This window comes from Macaca nemestrina, chromosome 14 (genome assembly GCF_043159975.1).
Source record: "Macaca nemestrina isolate mMacNem1 chromosome 14, mMacNem.hap1, whole genome shotgun sequence".
In the NCBI taxonomy this organism is placed as follows: Eukaryota; Metazoa; Chordata; class Mammalia; order Primates; family Cercopithecidae; genus Macaca; species Macaca nemestrina.
This window is the reverse complement of record NC_092138.1, coordinates 79,776,309-79,797,372: the sequence shown is the minus strand read 5'-3', so window position 1 is coordinate 79,797,372 and position 21,064 is coordinate 79,776,309. Positions and strand designations below refer to the sequence as shown.

Genomic DNA, 21,064 nt, shown 5'->3' with positions numbered 1-21,064 from the left:
GTAGGGCATAGAAACAGGCCCCGGGTTGGGTGTTAGAAGGGAGTTTCCATCTGCTGCAATAACTTACTTTTATTTTGAACTTAATTTTACCAGCAGCGCTAAAGCTGAATCTCAAATCAAATTAGGGTGCCTCTTCTGTGATTTTAGCTGTGTTCCCTAGGGCACAGGGAGGTGGAGAGAAATCTACTTGGTCTATGATGTCATCTGTTCACTAATACATCTAGGCCTCTGGTTCTTTCGTGGCTGTTTTGGGTGGGTGGAGATCACTGTCCTGCCAGGACGTGTGACTCTGTACCTGCTGGACAACATTCTGTTCTGGGGCCATCCTGTCCTGGGGCTTACCATCTCCTCAGCTCTACCTGAGGGGGTTGGTGGGACTGGTTCTTGCTGCTCTTCAATCCCTGCTTCCTGGCCTCAGTGTAAGGAGAAAGTTGCACAGGGCCCCTTTGCTCAGTACTCACTAATGTCTATTCCTTCTCCCTTTCCCTCTGACTTTTCTCTCCAGCGGTCAAACTAGCCATCTCTTCTCCTATCTGGATGATGAAGAAGCCTTACACATTTTCATCATCATTTATCAATGCCGAGAATCTTTCTGTTTCCCCAAGAGTCAGATTTTGAACTCAAAAGCCAAGCATGTACAAAAGAATGTAGCTGCTTGCCTGCAGAAAAGACCCAAGGAAGAAAGGAAATACCAGGAGAAAAAAATTAAGTGGTATTTCAAAATAGCATTCAATTCCATGTGTTATCTTATTTCCTTCTCACTTACCAACAGTCCAGAGTGTGGGAGCCCCAGGATGTTCTTTTGTTTCAATCCAATCAGATGCATATTTAGAAAGGTCAGAAAGGCTTGTGCAATGGATCAACACTTCTTTACCATGAAAGTCAAATGCTGGGCAAAGCCTTAAGGCGCTCATTATGTTCTTCAGTTGGGACCTTGGTGGCCAGGACACATTTTAACTTCTAGGCAGTGTGGCCATGTTTCTCGGTCATTTGTGCCAGCTTTTATTTTCTTCAAAAAATACCTATTGCATGCCTGCTGTCATCAGAGGAGAAAAGACCCAGTGGCCTGGGGCCCCTGACGTAGCTGGTTCTGGTTGGAGTGTGGATGCCCTGGGCAGTGGTGGGAACTGTTCCTGAGGGCAGCGGGGAGAAGCGTGGATGCCCTGCGCAGTGGTGGGAACTGTTCCTGAGGGCAGCGGGGAGACCGCTTCCTGCAGGATATATCCTGAGGTCCACAGAGAACAGCAGGAGGGTTTTAAGTAGTCTGGTAAAAGTTAACTGCAGGTGATTCAGATGGATTCACTTGACTAAAAACTAGATTTAGAAACAGTCAACAAAAGGAACCACGGACCTAGACTTTGCAAACGCAATTTCTACATCTCCCAGATTTGAATAGTAAAATAGGCCATCATGAAGACCATTGTGCGATAATAGTTGTAAAAAGCCCTTTGGAAATTGTCCAAGACTGCACAATTGTAAAGAGGACAGAGTTAGATCACTTTGGAGATGGAAAAGAGGCTGGCAATTTTCTTGATCATTTTTCCATGAAACTTACCCAGGGGCTGTATTTTATTCTTCACAGCAGGATGATATCAACTATTTAAGGAAACTCTCTTGAGCTAAAAGATGTGTATATTTGTTCTCTGGAGCAAATGGTCCCTCCCTGAAACCCAAAATAACCCTGTCCGTGGTTCCCTCTCCTAACCTCAAGCATCCTCTGTCCGCCAACCTCATCCTCACCAGTACAAGCTGTTTGACCTCTGCTGGGCGCATGGTGCTATTCAAGGATAAGGTGGAGAACCCTGCATATCCCAAAGGATGTGGCACTTTTTTCACAATGTTTGGTATTTTCCAGCTAAGTAGCAGGGCGTCCCAGTAATTAACGAGATGCCACGACTGGGCCCATGCATCTTGTTATGGGTCAGACAGAGTCAGTTTGTTTTCTGAACACAGATAACAAAGAGCCAAGACATATGAAATCCTAAACTATATGTTACAGCTGGGCACAATGGATCATGCCTGTAATCCCAGTACTGTGGGAGACCGAGGAGGTGGGGGTTCTCTGGAGGCCAGGAGTTTAAGACCAGCCTGGGCAACATAGTGAGACGTTGCCTCTATAAAAAAGAAAAATTAAAATATTAGCCAGGCATGGTGGCACATGTCTGTAGTCCCAGCTACTCAGGAGGCTGAGGCAGGAGGATCGCTTGAGCCCAGGATTTTAAGGCTGCCATGAGCTATGATCACACGACTGCACTCCAGCCTGGGTGACAGAGCAAGACCCTGTCTCTTAAAAAAATATGACATGGTGGCTCACACCTGTAATCCCAACACTTTGGGAGGCCGAGGCGGGTGGATCACTTGAGGTCAGGAGTTTGAGACCAGCCTGGCCAACATGGGGAAACCCCATCTCCATTAAAAACACAAAATTAGCTGGGCATGGTGGCGCATGCCTGTAGTCCCAGCTACTTGGGGGGCTGAGGCGGGAGAATTGCTTGAACCCAAGAGGCAAAGGTTGCAGTGAGCTGAGATCATGACACTGCACTCCAACCTGAGTGACAGAGAGAGTCTCAAAAAAAAAAAAAAAAGAAAGAAAAAGAAATTAAACTATATATTTTTCCCCATGATATATTTCTTTCCTGGTGCCCTCTGTTGATATCCACTCACACAGTGTATGCCCTTGTTCAGCAGAGTGCAGGGGGGCACTGAGCATGGAAGGCAAATGCTTCAAGTGTGTGGCCACTCCTCATTTCCTCCATGGCTCACATCCCTAATTCATCCTGGCTGTCTTTCTGGCTTGGCCTGGACAATGCTTCAGAACCCTCAACCGCATGCCGAGAAACCACTACCTGTCCTATGCAGTTGGCACAGGAGACAGTCTCTACCTACCAGGCCTGGGAATGGGGTCTTGGTGTGTCATCTGCTCAGATGATGGAGAAAACTGATGAAAGACAGAAAGGAGAAAAGAAGGCTGAGAGAGAGGGTGGAGGGTGGGACCAGAAGCCAGTTGGCCAGAGGCTGGAAGTAGGCTGTGGGTGAGGCTGGCTTGAGAACAGTCTGGAGTCGCCAGATCTGTCTTGCACTGTGCTGTCTTTCTCTCCTTTCCCTTCCCCTATCTCCTCTTCCTCCTCCCCCTCTCTTGCCACCTCCTCCTCCCCTTCTCTCCTCTCCTCGTGAGCAGGCAGAGCCCGCCAGCAACCCCCACTGTGCCCACTCTCGCTGTTCTCCTCCACTCTCTCTCCCCATGAAGGAAGAGACCACTGGAGTTTGCATGTACCCTCCAATCAAAACGAGGCTGGTAGGTACCCTGGCAGGGAGAGGGGCCTGGCCAGGAGAGGTGAGGTGGGCAGGAGCCACCAGGCGAGGTGGATGCCTGGGTGGGCGTGCAGAAGCCCCAGATCTCGGGAAGAGCCCGTCGACAGGTGCCCTCACTCCAGATGGATGGAGGATTTGCAGTCCAGCTGGCCCTGGTCAGATTGGAACATGAAGCTGTGGAGCCCCCTTCGCCTCTAGGTCTCAAGAATCAAGAAAAGTTTGTTTTCCTAGAATTTTGATCAGCATAGATGCTTTCCCCAGAGAGAAATATATGCTTTGATACTCACCAGATGGACCCTTAAGTTGCATTTCTATTGAAAATAAAACTTCATTAAACTTGTCGTCTTCTGCTATTTATCAAGCTAATGATATAATGGGAGTGCTACCTAGCAATGTGAACGAAATTACCTGTCATCCCAATTTAGCATGATTTTTTGTCATTTTTATATATTTCCTTCTGTTCATAGCATTCATAATTTTACATAGTTAAATCATAGTAACCATATTCTCTCCTGTTTTTCTCTTTTCACTTAACACTGCTATGTTGTTTCTATCTTGTTCTTGTTGCCACATTATATGACTGTTTGTGTTTCATCAAGTGAATGGTCTACCATTTACCTAACACATTCTTTACTGCAGGACGTGTGCTTTGTTCCCAGTTTGTCACTCTTCAGGAGAACACATATAGCTTTTTGCATCAGGAATTTTATTTTCTTAGGCTAGACCCTGCTGGATTAAATATTGTGATTTTGGCTTTTGCCACCTTTCTAAAGTGGTTGTGCTAACGGATAGTGCCATCAGAAGAGGGTGACTCTGCTTTTTGCAGCCTTAGCAACACAGGGTGTAATTGTTGAAATATATTTTTCTTATTTACAGCAGGTATAAAATAATTCTTTGAGGTTGTTAACTTTCACCTTTCTTTAATAGCAATAATACCACTTTCTGGCAGGGCACAATGGCTCACACCTGTAGTCCCAGCACTTTGGGAGGCTGAGGCAGGCAGATCACCTGAGGTTAGGAGTTCGAGTCCAGCCTGGCCAACATGTGAAACCCCAACTCTACTAAAAATACGAAAGTTAGCTGGGCATTGTGGCACATGCCTGCAATCCCAGCTACTCAGAAGGCTGAGGCAAGAGAATCACTTGAACCTGGGAGGTGGAGGTTGCGGTAAGCTGAGATCACACCACTGCACTCCAGCCTGGGCAACAGAGTAAGACTCTGTCTCAAAAAATAAATAAATAAACCACTTTCCCTCTCTGCCTCATGATGGTCTGAGAATTTATCTATTACTTTCCACTAGGACATTGGTCTCAGAGCATCATGCTGACCCAATAGGCAACAAGAGGAGAATGTACCCCAAGACTTCGCCCCAAGAGTCCTTCTCACACCTGAGTCAAAAGGCAATTTCAGGCCTATTCTGGCAATTTTGAGATGTGTAAAGAGACCAAAGAAATTTGGGGGAAGGGGAGCAGGCTTGGGCTGGATGTCTCAGTACACATGGCAAGGATATTGTCATGCCCACATGGGGGAGACCTGCTTTACCCATTCAGAAAAGCTTGGCTGATTAGGGTCTGAGCTAATGTGTTCTTCCTCATCCCTGCCTCACCCTCCCATTGGAGCCACTCAAGAGCATCGAGAAGCTATCCCAGTGTCCACAGGCAAGACCTCGAGACACACAAAGCTGGCTGCCCCCTGGGCAGTGGTGGCCTCAGTGTCTTGCCTGCAGCCTTCTGCTGGCGGGTGGTATGGTATGCATTCTTCAGCAGGTGTGCAGACAGTTTCTGTGCCCCAGGAATTGGACACAAAGCTAATGCCAGAGTCATCAGGCCCCTGGGCCTGATGGCATACCCTAGGCTGGTTTGAAAAAATAAGCCCTCCAATTTCCCAAGGCCTCTAGGAGGCCAAAGACAAAATGACCAAAGAGAAAGACATGGAAGTCAAGAGTCTTTTTTGCCACCACTGCCCCATCAGCTGTTCATCTGGCCTCTTTCAGACTAGCTCAGTACCACAGGTACTCCTGGCACTGGGCATCTTTGTGCACCAAGCCTTCCGTTCCCAAAGGCTGTGGGGGCAGGATTCTCCCATGCTTCCATGGGTTTCCCTGAGGTCTCCCTCTATTGGCCAAAGCGTACAGGGGGTCCAGTAACTGAAGTGATTAGACAGGGAATATTTTCTGGCTTAATTAGCCGAGCCTTCTTGTACCCGGCTGCTGTGAGAGACTGTGTCCCAGGATGTGACCTCTCAGCAGCCTCTAGGCCATTCCCACAGCTATGGAGAAGTCATCAGAAGCCACCCCAGGCAGCTCTGACTCCCTCATTATCCACATTGATTGTGGCTTTTTATGAGTCAGGCCTGGAAGGCCAAGCAGATACCGCTGAAGGCAGCTCCAGGGCGAGGCAAGTGTGGGGGCGCGCTAGGAACACGAGACTCCAGGCTGCCATCCCTGCTAAGCCCCACCCTTGCAGTCCAACGCCAGGCACAGATACAACCACCAGCCCACACTCCTGAGGAACCCTTTGTGTGTGCCCTTATGCGAGTGATGAAGGCTCCGCGGGGCACCCCTGAATCCTTCAGTTCCATTTTAAAGGTGCTCTGCCAAAGATTGCAAAACTTTGTTTTCTCATCTGAAGGTAACCCCCTTGTCTTTCTCTCTTTTGAAGATAAAAACATTCCCGGCTGATACAATGAACCCGTTTCCTGATACTTTCACCACAGGGCCACAGTTTACTGTAAGTAGATCCAGAAAACAGATGTGCATTTTAAACCCTTGTTCCCATGTGATGTGCTTTTCTGTGGGATACCAGACAGCAAGGTCAACTGCTGCTTTTGATCACCGTTGAACTCTGTGAGGTTGGGAAGAAACTTGAATTTGCAGTCGGCCTCTATTTTATTGATGTGACATTGACATAAAATTAACCATTTTAAAGTGACAATTCAGTGATGGTACATTCATAGTGTTGTGCAATGACCACTTCTGTCAGTTCCAGGACATTTTTATTGCATCCTCCAAAAACCTCACACCCATTAAATAGTTCCTCCTCATTTTCCCCTTGTTCCTACCGGCTAGCAACCTCCAGTCTGCATTCTGTGTCTATGGATTTACCTAGTCTGGATGTTTCGTATAAATGGAATTGTATCATATGTGACCTTTTGTGACTGGCCTCTTTCACTTAGCATAATATATGTGAGGTTCATCCACACATGTGTCAATACTTCATTTCTTTTTTTGTTTGTTTGTTTGTTTTTGAGATGGATTGAGATCCATTCTGTTGCCCAGGCTAGAGTGTGGTGGCATGATCTTGGCTCACTGCAACCTCCGCCTCCTGGGTTCAGGCGTTTCTCCTGCCTCGGCCTCCTGAGTAGCTGGGATTACAGGTGCCTGCCACCACGCCTGGCTAATTTTTGTATTTTTAGTAGAGATGGGGTTTCATCATGTTGGCCAGGCTGGTCTCAAACTCCTGACCTCAGGTGATCCACCCGCCTCAGCCTCCCAAGTGTTGGAATTATAGGCATGAGTCACCGTGCCCAGCCTCATTTCTTTTTATGATGGAATATTATTCCATTGTATCTATATACTACATTTTGTTTATCCACTCATTTTTGGGGGGTTTTGGGGTTGTTTTCACCTTTTGGCTATTGTGAATAGTGCTGTTATGCATATATGTGTACATGTATCTGTCTGAACACCTGTTTTCAATTCTTTTGGGTTGGATCTTGATACTGGTGTGGTCTTAGGTAGGTCACTTTACCACCCTGACCACCAGCAGCTTTTTCTTTTTTGCTTTTAGAGATGAGGTCTCACTGTGTTGCCTAGGCTCGTCTTGAATTCCTGGGCTCAAGTGATCCTCCTACCTTGGCCTCCCAACGTGCTGGGAGTAGAGGCATGAGCCACCGTGCCTTTCCCTTCTTCTTACTTAAGGTGAAAGTAGTAATAAGAATATCCTCCTCATATCCTGTTGGGGCAAGGATCAAAAGGGACCAAGAATCTGAAAGTGTTTTACTAACCATAAAACATCCCACACCTGTCAGGCATGATTGTTATTTCTCAAGGCTGGAGAGGCAGGGTGGTGTGACAAACAAGAACAAGTCGTCCTGACAACAGACTTCTTGTCACCACCTCTCTGGATGTCACTGGGCAGCTTATTTATTCTGCCAAGGCTAGGCACAGTGGCTCATGCCCGTAATCCCAGCACTTTAGGAGGCTGAAGTGGGAGGACTGCTTGAGACCAGGAGTTCGAGATCAGCCTGGGCAACATAGCAAGACCCTGTCTCTACAAAATAATAATAATAATAATAAATTAGCCACCTGTAGTCTCAGCTACGCAGGAGGCTGAGGCGGGAGGATCTCTGGAGCCCAGGAGGCTGAGGCTGCAGTGATCTATGACTGCACCACTGGACTCCAGCCTGGGCAACAGAGGGAGACCCTGTCTTGATTTTTTTTTTTTAATTCTGCCAAATGTTTAAATGCTGTAGTTTCCTCATCTGCAAAATGAGAGAGTTTGATAATGTTCATGCTTCTTTTCAGGGCTCAACTCATTCTTTAAATGAAAGCTTCTGCAGAAACTCACTGTATATTGAGTAATTAGATGGAGCAGAAGTGAGGAGTCTGGGGTCCACTCCTCCTTCCTCTCACTCTGTCCTCCTCCCAGGAACCAGAGCTTCCAATTTCCATGATCCCTGAAGCTCCTTCCAAAGGGTTTCTGTGCCATCTGGAGGATCTGTGAAGTGGGCTGTGGGTGGCTAAGGGTAGCTCTAAGTGCAGCCTTATGAGATGGATGATGGCCACTACCCCACATGGCTTCAACCACATAGGGAGGGAGAGAGCAGTGACTGATTCAAGTTTCAGAGGATGAGCAGAGGTGGGAAGGTGTCCAGCAGGGCAGGCAGAGGGAAAAACAGGTTCCTAGAACAGTCCATTTCTAGGGTCATGAGCTGCTTCCAGCATCTGCCTTTTAAGAATGAGAGCGCAGAGACACGGGGCTCTGCCAGGATGTTAGATGCTATTTCCCTGACACTCATCCTGGCTCCCTGCAGTCTTGCTGGACACAGCTCCCCAGCTGGAAGCTCCGGCTCCATCTCCCTCGGTTGGCCATAGTGGGGCACTCTGGCCTTCTGCCCAGCCTTGGCAGTGCTGTGAGACACTCAGGGAAGCCCTTCCTGAAAGCTGGGGGCCAAAATGGAGCAGGAAGCCAATGACAGAAACCACGCTGGAACTTTGAAGAACTGAGAAAGAGTGGCTCGAAGACAGCTGGAGCAGGCAGAGGGAACAGCATGAGCCAGACCCCCAGGGTGGGCGGGATCATCACACATTCAAGGGACTGAAAAGCAGGCCAGTGGGACTGGGATGCGGAAAGCAAGTGGAGCTGGGTGAGAGAGGAGGAAGGAGATGTAGGTGGTGACAAAACTGGAGGGGCACAACTATGTTGGCCTTGTAGGCCACAGTAGGGATTCTGATCTCCATCCTAGGAGCAACGGGAAATCTTTGAGGGACTTTGAGCAGGGCAGTGACAGGGCAGATGCACTTGGAAGGGATCCCTGTGATCACAGTGGGAGGACAGTGGCATCCAGGCAGAGTGGATTCAGGACAGTAGCCTGGAAACGCAGGACAGTGGCTTAAGGGAGAGAGAGCTGAGAGCTTGACCCAGAGTGGTTTTGTTGGTGGAGGTGGAGAGAAGTGCACAGATAGGGAAGATATTTAGGAAGCTGGTAAGATACAGGATTAGATGAGGCAGAGAGAGGGTCAGAAATGGTTCCCAGATTTCTGATTTGCAGAATGTGGATGGACAGTGGGTCCATTCACTGAGATAAGGAAACTTGGAAAAAGACTTGGTTGGGAGAGATGAGTTTGCCTTTGGCCAAGATGGATTAGAAATGCCTTTGAAACATCCGAGTGGACACAATGAATGGGCAGTTGGAAATCTAAGTCTGTAACTCAAGAGAGTGGACTAGACTGGAAACAATGACTAGGGAGGCAGTGACAGCTGGGTGGTAACAGAAGCCAGGCTCATGGGCTTCGGCTTCTCAATTTTCTCACCCCTGTGTGTAGTGTTCTCATCTCCTTCCTGCCACGATCATGACACTTGAACTTGCTGCAGGTTTGGCCTCTCCACAGGCCTCCAGACCTATCACAGTGACAGGGGTTGTTTAGCAGCGCTGGGAAGCTCTGCGCAAAGTTGGTCTGGCCGTTGATCTAGCATTGATGGAGCTGGGTTTCAACAGCTGGGCTCTTGCTTGATCCTGAAACCAGTTTCTACTTTGTATTCAGGCCTATTAACTGGGTCTCTGCTGATACTCAGCCGAGTACATTGGTCCATCTAGGGTGGGGACCCCTGCCTGACTCTGGCCAGATTTCTGCTCCACATGCTTCTTTCTAAACTGGCTCTGTCCTTCTGTTACCTGCTTTGTTCCAGTGAAAGCTTGTTCATTCATTCACTCATTCATTTCCTTATTCAACAAATATAAAAAAGACAAGATACTTAGGGTTGAGATTTAATAATATAAGTAATTTTTACTGCTTCTTCAAGGTCATTCTTTAGTGAAGCTGGCTTTTTTTTTTTTTTCCTTGAAGTATATGGAAATGAAGAACACAATGACTACTAGTACAGTTTGGTGCCACTACCTCAATTCGTGCCAAGGCCCTGCCCCATTTACTCACTATTGCCTTTGCACCATCAGTGCAAACGTGCGTCTTTTTTCAGAAAGATTCACATCAAAGGCCAGGTGCAGTGGCTCACGCCTGTAATCCCAGCACTTTGGAAAGCCAAGGCAGGTGCATTACTTGAGATCAGGAGTTCGAGACCAGCCTGGCCAACATGGTGAAGCCCCGTCTCTACTAAAAAAAATACAAAAATCAGCTGGGTGCGGTGGCGGGCACCTGTAACCAACCCCATCTACTCAAGAGGCTGAGCCAGGAGAATTGCTTGAACGTGGGAGGCAGAGGCTGCAGTGAGCCGAGATTGCGGCCTCCAGCCTGGGCAACAGAGCAAAACTCCAACTCAAAAAAAAAAAAAAAAAAAGATACTGCTCATTTGATGATCAGAGTGTCTTCTTTAGAAAGTCATATAATAAATTTCTCCAAGTTCAGGGCCAAGAACTAGCATGAGAAATCTAGTTATAAAATATATAGTTGGTATTATCAAAAATATAAAACAAACAAAAACTATGCATTGAAAAAATACTATGATGGCCAAACATGGTGGCTCACACCTATAATCCCAGCACTTTGGAAGGCCAGAGTGGGAGGATCACTTGAGACCAGGAGTTTGAGACCAGCCTGGGCAACATAGTGAGACTCTGTTTCCACAAAAGATTAAAAAATTATCCAGGCATGGCACGCACCTGTAGTGAAACCTACTTGAAAGCTTAGGCAGAAGGATCACCCGAGCCCAGGAGGTTCAGGGTGAGGTGAGCTCTCATTGTGCCACTGCACTCCAGCCTGGGCAACAGAATGAGATTCTGTTGAAAGAAAGAAAGAGAGAGATAAAGAGAGAAAGATAGAAAGAGAGAGATAACCTATGAGGAAATATACTGATGACAACAGTAAAGAATTACGAAATTTCTTCATTGATCTACCTTTTTTTTTTTTTTTTTGAGACAGAGTCTTGATCTGTTGCCCAGGCTGGAGTGTAGTGGCACAACCTCGGCTCACTGCAACCTCCGCCCGCAGGTTCAAGTGATTCTCCTGCCTCAGCCTCCTGTGTAGCTGGGATTACAGGCACGTGCCACCACACCTGGCTGATTTTTTTGTATTTGTAGTAGAGACGGGGTTTTGCCATGTTGGCCAGGGTGGTTTTGAACTCCTGACGTCAGGTGATCCACCCACCTCAGCCTCCCAAAGTATTGGGATTACAGGTGTGAGCCACCGCGCCCAGCCTGATCTACTTTTATATATCTTCTAAGCTTTCTATATAAAAGTAATGAGCATAGTTTGCTATATAATGAAAATGACAAGAATATATTATCCTCTCCAAATGAGACAGTATACTCTACACCAGTAGTTCTGAAACTTTATTGTAATTCCTCCAAAAGAATCATCTGGAGGTCTTGTTGAAACACGTATTGTTGGACTTCATCCCCAGGCATTCTTCGGTCCCAGTGGTCTTGGATGAGGCCTGAGAATTTGCATTTTTACAAAGTTTTAAGATAATGCTGATGCTGCTAGTCTGGGGCCCATACTTTGGGAACCATTGCTACAGTAATGAAAAACACCAGTTATCGTGTCAGCTAGCCCTTGTTCTGAATACTGTTCTTAACACTTACTAACTGTGTGACCTTGGGCTGTGTGACCCTTGTTCTGAATACTGTTCTTAACACTTACTAACTGTGTGACCTTGGGCAGATTACTTAACCTCTCTGAGCCTCGCTTTTCCCCATAAAATCAGTTTTCAAATACACATTTTTTTCACCTTTTAACATTTCCTGATATCAGAATGTTTACTACTGGGCATGACAAAGTTTGATAGTGGGCATGACAAAATTTAAATGGCAACATGTTTCCTTCTGTGTGGCAAATGCAAAAATGGTGCATCTTACAACTGATGGTGCCTAAGATGTGAGGAAATATGATCGCTACCTTAAAGGGTTGTCAAGAGTTAATATGTGTCAAGTACTTAGCATGGTGTCTGGCACAAAGTAAAATCACTTAAAATGACAATCGATTATAGCTGGTAGTGAAAAAGAACAGGAACCGTAGAGTAAGGCTTAGGGAGCAACTGACAGTGTGAAAATGGAACCCAAATTGAGATTGATCTCCTCTTCCCTGTTTCTTCTCCAGGCAGACTTCAGAGACAGTAAATTACAGTGCTGTCCTGGTCCGTCTTCCCCGCTGATCCCAGCAGCGACCCTGAGGCCTTTGACAGAGACCGTCTCCACAGTGCAGACCATTTACACCACCCGGAAACCTGTTTCTCTGGCAGCCAGGTAGGTCAGGTCAGCAGGTACCGACAGGTAATTCTGGTGATAGGGAAACCAGGGAGATTCTAGGTTCATTGTGTTTGTGACACCTACAGACTTTTCCTACATTCTTTCATTTATTCTGTAAGTATTCATTGAAATGTCTATAAAGGGGCCAGGCATGGTGGTTCACACCTGTAATCCCAGCATAAGGGAGGATCTCTTGAGGCCAGGAGTTCAAGACCAGCCTGGCCAACATGGTGAAACCCCATCTCTACTAAAATTAGCCAGGTGTGGTGGCGCACACCTGCAATTCCAGCTACTTGGGAGGCTGAGGCAGGAGAAGCGCTTGAACCCAGGAGGTGGAGGTTGCAGTGAGCCGAGATTGCACCGCTGTACTCCAGCCTGGGCAACAGAGTGAGATTTGGCTAAAAAAAAAAAAAAAAAAAAAGAAAGAAAGAAAAGAAAAAGAAAGAAATGTTTACAAAGCGTAGGCTGTTAGAGGAGATAGACAACAAATGAGTGTGTGTGTGTGTGATATTGACAAGGGATAGGGAAGAACATGAAACTGTGAAAGGTGATAAGGTATTGTGGGATGGCCTCAGTGAGGTGGCATTTAAGCAGAGTCCTGAAAGGGGTTGCAGAGAAAGCTACAGATACCCGGGAGGAGTACTGCGCAGAGAGGAACCAGCCAGTGCTAAGGCTCCTGCGGAAGCATGTGCCTGACATGGTTAAGGAAGTTTAAGGGGCCAGCGTGGCCAGAGCAGAGTGAATGACAATAGAGGAGGCCTATGAAGTTGTGGGTTAAGGCCAGACTGCGTAGGGCCTTGTTGGCTACAGTAGAAACTTTGTTTTCTACCCTAAATGAAATTATTAAACTTGGTTAGTGCCTTTAAAGATGTGTATTTTGCCAGGCATTGTGGCTTATGCCTGTCATCCCAGCTACTCAGGAGGCAGAGGTGGGAGGATCAGTTGAGGCCAGGAGTTCAGGAGTTCAAGTCCAGCCTGGGCAACATAGCAAGGCCCCATCTGTAACTAAAAACAATGAAAAGATGTATATTTACTCTGTGTGTGTGTGTGTGTGTGTGTGTGTGTGTGTGTGTGTGTGTGTTTAAACAGTGGAGGCAGGTTACATAGATACGCAACTGGATCTGAGGTCCAAAAAGTCAGAGGCAGCTTCTTAAAACAGCCAATTTTAGTTCATTCAATTTTACTCATTAAAATATAATTAATTATTTGTTACAACATTCCCTCAGATATTCATCAAATGAAAGCCTGTGAGAAAATGCATATGAAACCAATTTAAAGCATGATTTAAATAAATCTAACCCCTGGACATCTTCATTTGAAAGACTTTACCGAGGGCCAGGTGCGGTGGCTCATGCCTATAATCCTAGCACTTTGGGAGGCTGAGGCAGGTGGATTGCCTGAGCTCAGGAGTTCGAGACCAGCCTGGGCAATACGGTGAAACTCTGTCTCTACTAAAATACAAAAAATTAGTTTGGCATGGTGGCATGTGCCTGTAATCCCAGCTATGCTGGAGGCTGAGACAGAAGAATCACTTGAACCTGGGAGGTGGAGGTTGTGGTGAGCCAAGATTGCGCCACTGCACTCCAGCCTGGGCGATAGAGTGAGACTCCATCTCAAAAAAAAAAAAAAAAAAAAAAGACTACTGAGTGGCTGCCATGCACCAGATACTGTGCAAGGCTCTGGAGGTTTAGAGATGAATGACATATAGTCAGTCAGGAACTCTCAGCCTGGTGGGACTGAGAAACGAATACGTAGCCAATTTCAGATCACTGTAATGCTAGCAAATTTAGGGAGTCCTCAAGGAGCCTAAAAAAGAAAGTCCAACACTGAGATCAGGAAAGAACCTGGGAGATGATACTTAAGCTGTCTGCTTCTGCAGTTTTTGAGGGATTGTCTCACTATTTTGTTATATATATTTTTTTTAGTGCGGAGACACTCCGGCAGGAACTGGAGAGAGAGAAAATGATGAAAAGACTATTGATGACCGAACTGTGAAATTCTCCCCTTGTCACCTGGAAGATGGCATGGTGCCTTCTGTCCGTCTTCTTTCTTCGGGCTTTGTGTGCTCACTCTAGCACAACATACAAATGTGTGCTCTGTTCGCCCAGGTCTCCATGGTTAGTTGAAGCCAATTTCTGGCTTGACTTTTAAGGGAAAAGTTATTTTATGTCTCCTAAGCATTAGAGTTTTTCTATTACTCTATGTAGTTGAGACAGGATTTGATAAGTCTAGGAAAAGAAAAATAGGAAAACGGGATTCCTTTTCAGAAGTACCTGTGTGTATCTGTTAATAACCACAGGGGTTAATACGATGTGGGATTCTTTACTATCAATTTCAACCATTTGATTTTGTATGATTGAAACTTGCACCGAGCTTTGACTGTTTGTTAAAGAGTCATTTTTAATGAAAGAATAATTCTTTATTGCTGGTTTTTCATTTACACTGATAAATACACAGATCTTATAAAGTCTTTAACATTCATTTGTATTCAGATGTGAGTAGATGAACTAAAAAAAGAAAGTTACATATCACTATGACTGAAGGTACTTCAGATTAATCTGAAATATAATTTAACTTGTGAACTCTTTGGATATGATATTATTTGGAATAAATAGAATTTATCATTGAACCCAAAGTAGGAAATAGTAGCTTACGTTGTCTAAAAATCCTTACAAGGTTAAGATGATTCAATATCAGGAAGATTTATTTGGGAGTTCTATCAAGGAAAATTATTTCTAAAGTTGATCAATTCATGTCCTATTGATAGAATCTTGATCAGAAGAAATTTTGCTCTTTTTATATAGTTTCAAGAAATGTGTTTTTAAATTTTTATTAATGCACTTGAACAACTTTGCAAGAATAAAGGAACCCCCTAACCACAAAATATCCCTCTAAATTAGTTCTCTAGCTTTCTCAATGAATACACACATATTTTTACATAGCTATGATCATTGTGTACATTATCTTTTGTTTTACTTCTCCGCCTAACACTTGTCTCCTTTTATCAACACAGATTCTACTCTCACCAATTTAAATGTCTTTATATCCATGTAACATGGTTAACCTCACTTCACCCCATTATTAGATATTTGAGTTATATCTAATTTTTCACTCTTATAAATAGTGCTGCTATGAATGTCTGTAAAAAAACAAAACAAAACAAACAAAAAAAAACTGCTCCTTCTTTTGGATTATTCCCTTAGGAATATCTCCAAAGAGGGATTACAAGGTCAAAGAGCATGAAGTATTTTATAGCTCTTGTTTTATATTGCCAGATTGCTTTCTAGAAAGATCCAATCTTTGGGTTGGAAGGACCTTAAAGGTCATCTAGTTTAGCCTCCCCACCCCCTCTGAATGCTTGAATCCCCTTGACAATTTATGATGCCACCAGCAATGTATAAGCATTTCTATTTACCAATAGCTCTGCCAGTATTGGGTTTTGCCATTTTTATTTATTTTCGCTAGTTTAATAGGTATGTATAGTTGTTCTTGAAGAGTTGTTTTATTTCATTAATTGCTAGCAAGGCTGAGCACTTTTCCATGTGATGATTTACTAGTTGTATTTCCTTGTGTGTAAAATGTTCATTCATTTCTTCTGACCACTTGTTAAGAGGAACTGATCTCATATATTTGTATCAGAACTGTATTTTTATGTTGTATAGTTTGCTCTCCTGTCCCTCTCCTTAAAACTGAATGGTGCCAATAATTTGATACTAATGACTATAAAAAAGGTAATGCCTCATTTACTAGTATTGTTGTAAAATGAGGAATGTACGCGAATATTCAGATAACCGAGGATTAACCCTTTAAGTGCTGAATCTTTAAAATTTTAATATTTTTTTTTGTTTTGAGGGAAATCTTTCTAAAATGTATTACACACTTCCCTGCCTTAGTAAACAGAGTATACTGGAGAGTATTTAACCTTTTCTTGATGAGTCATGGTCACAATTATAAACATCAGCCCCTTTTGTACCTTGGTATGGTGCAGTGGTATCATTAAGAGCTATCAATATGTGTAGGGCTTGGCTTGGCCTTTTATAGGATATTATGCTCTTCTGACTGATGGTTTTTTTACTGCTCTCTGCTCTATCAGTGGAGCTATCCGGGGCAATTGTAGCGTTTGGGGCCTTTTACCCCCATGTCCCCGGCTATACTTTTAAAACAGCTTTAGCTGTTCTTTATCTTGTGCACATGATACAAAATATGTTCCCGTACAATATGGGGCTGTCACTTCTTGCCAACCCAGCACCCTCTTCCTCTTCTAACCTGCTTTCTGAGGCTTCTGCTCTTCACCTCCTGCTCGCTGATGGAAACCTCCAGGGCAAAGCTGAAGGTTTCTTGGGGAAGCCAGGAAAGCCAGTATTTCGTATGTGTCAGATTTGCTTGGTTTCCAAGGAGGCATGCATGGGCTTTTTGGCCAGTGTTTCCAGGAGGCTCCGGGCTTCCTGCTTCTTCCCCACTTCCCCCTGAGTTCACAGACATTGAAGTTTCTGCAGGTTGGCGTCACTGGAAGTCTGACCACAAACGAGTTGGCTGTTACTGTATTTGAAAACCCAGTACCTTTGGCAGCTCACCTCTAACCAGTAAAATAAGAGGATTCCACGGTTTCAGCAGTTGTCCTGGTTATTTGCCTATTTAAGTGAATGATGGGTGCTTGGCATTGTGACTGAGAAGATGAAATTGTACTGGATGGATTCATAGGGATGAAAATGAATTGGCACAATTGTTTCACATTTTTTATATATTTTAAACCCAAACAACAGCACCATATGGGCACACAACACACACCTTATGTCCAGGGGGAAACAATCAGCTTACTGACATAGTTATTCCAGAGCTAGGGCTCCAAACTGTAGGCTGCAGATTCCCAGTGGGCGTGGAACGTTACTGCAAGGGGTCTGGGAAACCTGCAACCCACAGCTTTATGGGTTGTAGACTGCATAGGAAATTCTATGTTTGAAGAGTTTGAGATCCTAGGGCATTCAGAAGATCCCACTTGCATGTACCCAGAATTTTATATTCCCCAGGAATATAGCAGACGAATATTCTGATATCATATTTACCTTTCACCATCTCAGAAATTACAGTTTTAAAAACTCAAAATTCATCACTATAACCATGTTAAAGCATACAATTCAGTAGTTTCTAATGCATTCACAATGTGTGCAGACCATACCACTATCTCACTCCAGAACATTTCCATCATGCCAAAAGGAATCCCGTATCTGTTAGCAGTCACTACTGATTCTGACCCCCAGCATCACCTGGCAACCACTAATCTACTTTCTGTCTATGAATTTGCTTCTTCTGGAAATTTCATATAAACAAAATCAAACAATGTATAGTCTTGTGATTGGCTTCTTTCACTAACATAGTGTCTTCAAGATTCATCCATGTTGTAGCATGTATCAGAACTGCACTCCTTTTTATGGCTGAATAATGTGTTATTATATGGATATACCATATTTGGCTTATCCAGTCATCAGTTGCATCAGTTGATAGATATTTGGGTTGCTTCTGCTTTTTGGCTATTATGAATAATATTGTTAGGCTGGGCGCGGTGGTTCGCACCTGTAATCCCAGCACTTCGGGAGGCCGAGGCGGGCAGATTACCTGAGGTCAGGAGTTCGAGGCCAGCCTGACCAACATGGAAAAAGCCCATCTCTACTAAAAATACAAAATTACCCAGGCGTGGTGGCACATGCTTGTAATGCCAGCCACTAGGGAGGCTGAGGCAGGAGAAACGCTTGAGCCCAGGAGGCAGAGGTTGTGGTGAGCCAAGATTGTGCCGTTGCACTCCAGCCTGGGCAACAAGAGTGAAACTCCATCTCAGAAAATAATAATAATAATAATAATATTGTTATGAACATTTGTGTACAAGTTTTTGCGTGAACATCTATTTTAAATTCTCTTGGAATTGCTGGGTCATATGGAAACTCCATGTTTAACTTTCTAAGGAACTGCCACAATCAGCTTTTATTTCTTACAAACCCAAAGTAAAAAATTATATATACTAAACAGTCAGAAGCCTGGGCAAATCAGTTACTCATCAGATACCAAGATGCAGCACTGATTTGTGGGAGTTTTTAATCACAAAAAAGGTTGTTTCAGAGAAATGGCTTTGAGGTGGAGAGAAAATAAAGGTGCTGTTTTTCTTTTTAAGATGAAAATGAATTTAAATCTGGTTCATCTCTAAGTTTTTGTTTGAATGGCCAGCTCTTGTGCAGCCAGTGGTCTCAGAACGTTCAGGCAAAGTTCCTCCCCAGAAAATTTGCACAGTCGAGGAAACTACAATATTTCTTAGCTGTCCAGTAGAGTCACATTGGTGGGGAACAGAGGGTCTCTGCAAACCTAGGATGTAACTAAGAGAGGAGCATGTGCTTAGGGTTGGAATAGGTCTGCCTCCAGTCTTTCCAGGGCGTAAATCTTGTCAGAAAACACACAGAGTAAGAAAATCCCCAAAAGCAATTTGAGTTAATGGGAAAGAATCTCATGAAATGGAAGCGGCCGAATAGGTTGCTAGGCACTGAGAAAGCATAAGGCTTTGAATGATCCATAAAAGCTATAGGTTTTCCCAAATACCGCATGTTCTCACTCATAAGTGGGAGTTGAGCAGTGAGAACACATGGACACAGGGAGGGGAACATCACACACCGAGGCCTGTTGCGGGGTGGGAGGCAAGGGGAGGGAGAGCATTAGGACAAATACCTAATGTATGCAGGGCTTAAAACCTGGATGATGGGTTGATAGGTGCAGCAAACCACCATGGCACACATAACAAACCTGTACGTTTTGCACATGTATCCCAGAACTTAAAGTACATTAAAAAAAAAAAAAAAAAAAAACTTTGAACATGGAAAAAATAATTCATAAAAAAAAACTATGGGTTTTCTCCCTAGAAAAACCCATACATCACAGCATTATTCCAGCACTTTCATAAGGTCCTCATATCACCCCTGAAGCCTATCTGTGGCCCCCTGTGAGTCTACATGAGTAGAGAGAGAACTGAAATCTACAGATTACCTGCAAACTTCATTTTAGGCTGTAGTTGCAAACTGTCCCCAAAATTCCCCCATGAAAGCAATATAGAAAGCCCACGGGTTTTTTTGTTTTTGTTTTTGTTTTTGGGGGGGGTCTCAGCTCACTGCAATCTCCACCTTCCAGGTTCACGCCATTCTCCTGCCTCAGCCTCCCGTGTAGCTGGGACTACAGGCGCCCGCCACCATGCCCGGCTAATTTTTTGTATTTTTAGTAGAGACGGGGTTTCGCCAAGTTAGCCAGGATGGTCTCAATCTTCTGACCTTGTGATCCGCCCGCCTTGGTCTCCCAAAGTGCTGGGATTACAGGCATCAGCCACCATGCCCGGCTGCCCACGTGTTTTTATATCAGATTAATTTACGAGGAGAAGAATGGCCTGGTTTTCATTTGCCTTCTATTTGTGCACCATTATTAATTTCAGTAACCGAAATGAAGGGAATAAAAAGAAAAGTAAAAGGTAAAAGCTTGTATTCCCAAACCAGAGAATCTACACTGAAATCAAAGTCTAATGCTTTCTTTTTTTGGCTAAACCTTGGTCCATTTTAAATTGACCGTACCTTCCCTGGTGAACAGAGAGAGAAGAACAGAAAGAAATTTCAATTTTTTTTTTTTGAAGGACTACACTTTAACAGATTTTCAATCTGTTGGATTAGCTTTTTTAGAATGTTATGCATTGCCAAGCTATGCTTTTTGGGAAGAAGTCTCTTGATTTTTTCAAGTAATCATAGTTCATCTTACCTTTTTCAAATAAATCTGATCTATTTTTTGTGACAACTACTATGTTGGGGGACCTAGTGAAGCCCAAGGTTTTCATGAATTACACCTCAATTCAGCCATCAGGATTAACATGTTTAAACTCCAGTTGGACAGCCCACTGTTAGCTGATACTTAATAGAAAATACGTGACCTCTAAGTCACCCATCATGTGTCCCCTATTTCAACAGCACTACCCTTATCTCTCAGTCAACCAGGCCATAAAGGGTTAAGATCACTAGTTTCCTTTTCAATATTAACATTTCATAATATTGTGTACAAGTGTGCATGCCGCTTATAGCACTGAACTCTATTGATCCTTACCTCTATGATCTTGCCTAATCTTCATTGCATCACGTCGATGACTAATCATAAGAGATCAGGCAGTCTGACTTCTAGGTCTGCATTTGCTACCTCTATGCTTTTCTGCCTCCATAATTATTTTGTTTATGCAATAAAATAAAATAATAGGAAAAGCAGGTTAAAATGCTGGCTCTGCAACACCAGCATGAAAGGAATTGTGTCCCCGTCTCTAATGGCAAACAGCTTAGCAATTCTAATATATCACCCCAACAACCATCATCAGAAGAAAACCCTGGGACCTGGCATAAAGCAAATGCTTGGTGTGAATCAATGGATGGCTGAGTAAATAGCCAAAACTGAATTGCAAGCAGCAGGAATGGATTTGAGAAAAATCAACAATTCAGCATGGCCCTCAGACATGGGCCTTCCAAGGCCTGTGCGTGCTTGCTGCAGGGAAATAGAGTAAACCAGAAGCCTAGTTTTGAAGAGAGACAGGTTACCTACTGGCACCAGCCTCTGTTGTTTACACACCGCAAGAGCATGGAGAGGAAGCAGGTGAATCCAGTCTGGAGATCTGGGTTCCAGTTTTTTCTCTGTCTCTAAACACCTCAGTTTACCTAGCTCTATAGTGGGGGTGTTGGAATTTCAAGTTCCTTCTGTGATGATCCAAGAAATAACAGGTCTAGGAAGTGCTTTATGTAAGCCAAAAAGCGCCGGCACAAGGTTGAGGAGGCAG

General features: G+C 44.3%; 1 protein-coding gene across 2 annotated transcripts in view; it reads left to right on the top strand.

The window, feature by feature from the left end:
* The window catches only part of LOC105481108 (erythrocyte membrane protein band 4.1 like 4B), a 150,821-nt gene extending 133,247 nt beyond the window's left edge, over positions 1-17,574 (top strand). Inside the window, exons 23-26 of one of the 2 annotated variants that reach the window (XM_011740401.2) lie at positions 3,179-3,295; positions 5,973-6,041; positions 12,086-12,231; positions 14,160-17,574. In XM_011740401.2, the coding sequence (XP_011738703.2) occupies positions 3,179-3,295; positions 5,973-6,041; positions 12,086-12,231; positions 14,160-14,229 (402 nt within the window). In that variant the 3' untranslated portion in view covers positions 14,230-17,574. The remainder of the gene's footprint in view (positions 1-3,178; positions 3,296-5,972; positions 6,042-12,085; positions 12,232-14,159) is intronic. The other variant, XM_071078125.1, reaches the window with a different exon arrangement.
* Positions 17,575-21,064: the final 3,490 nt, after the last annotated feature.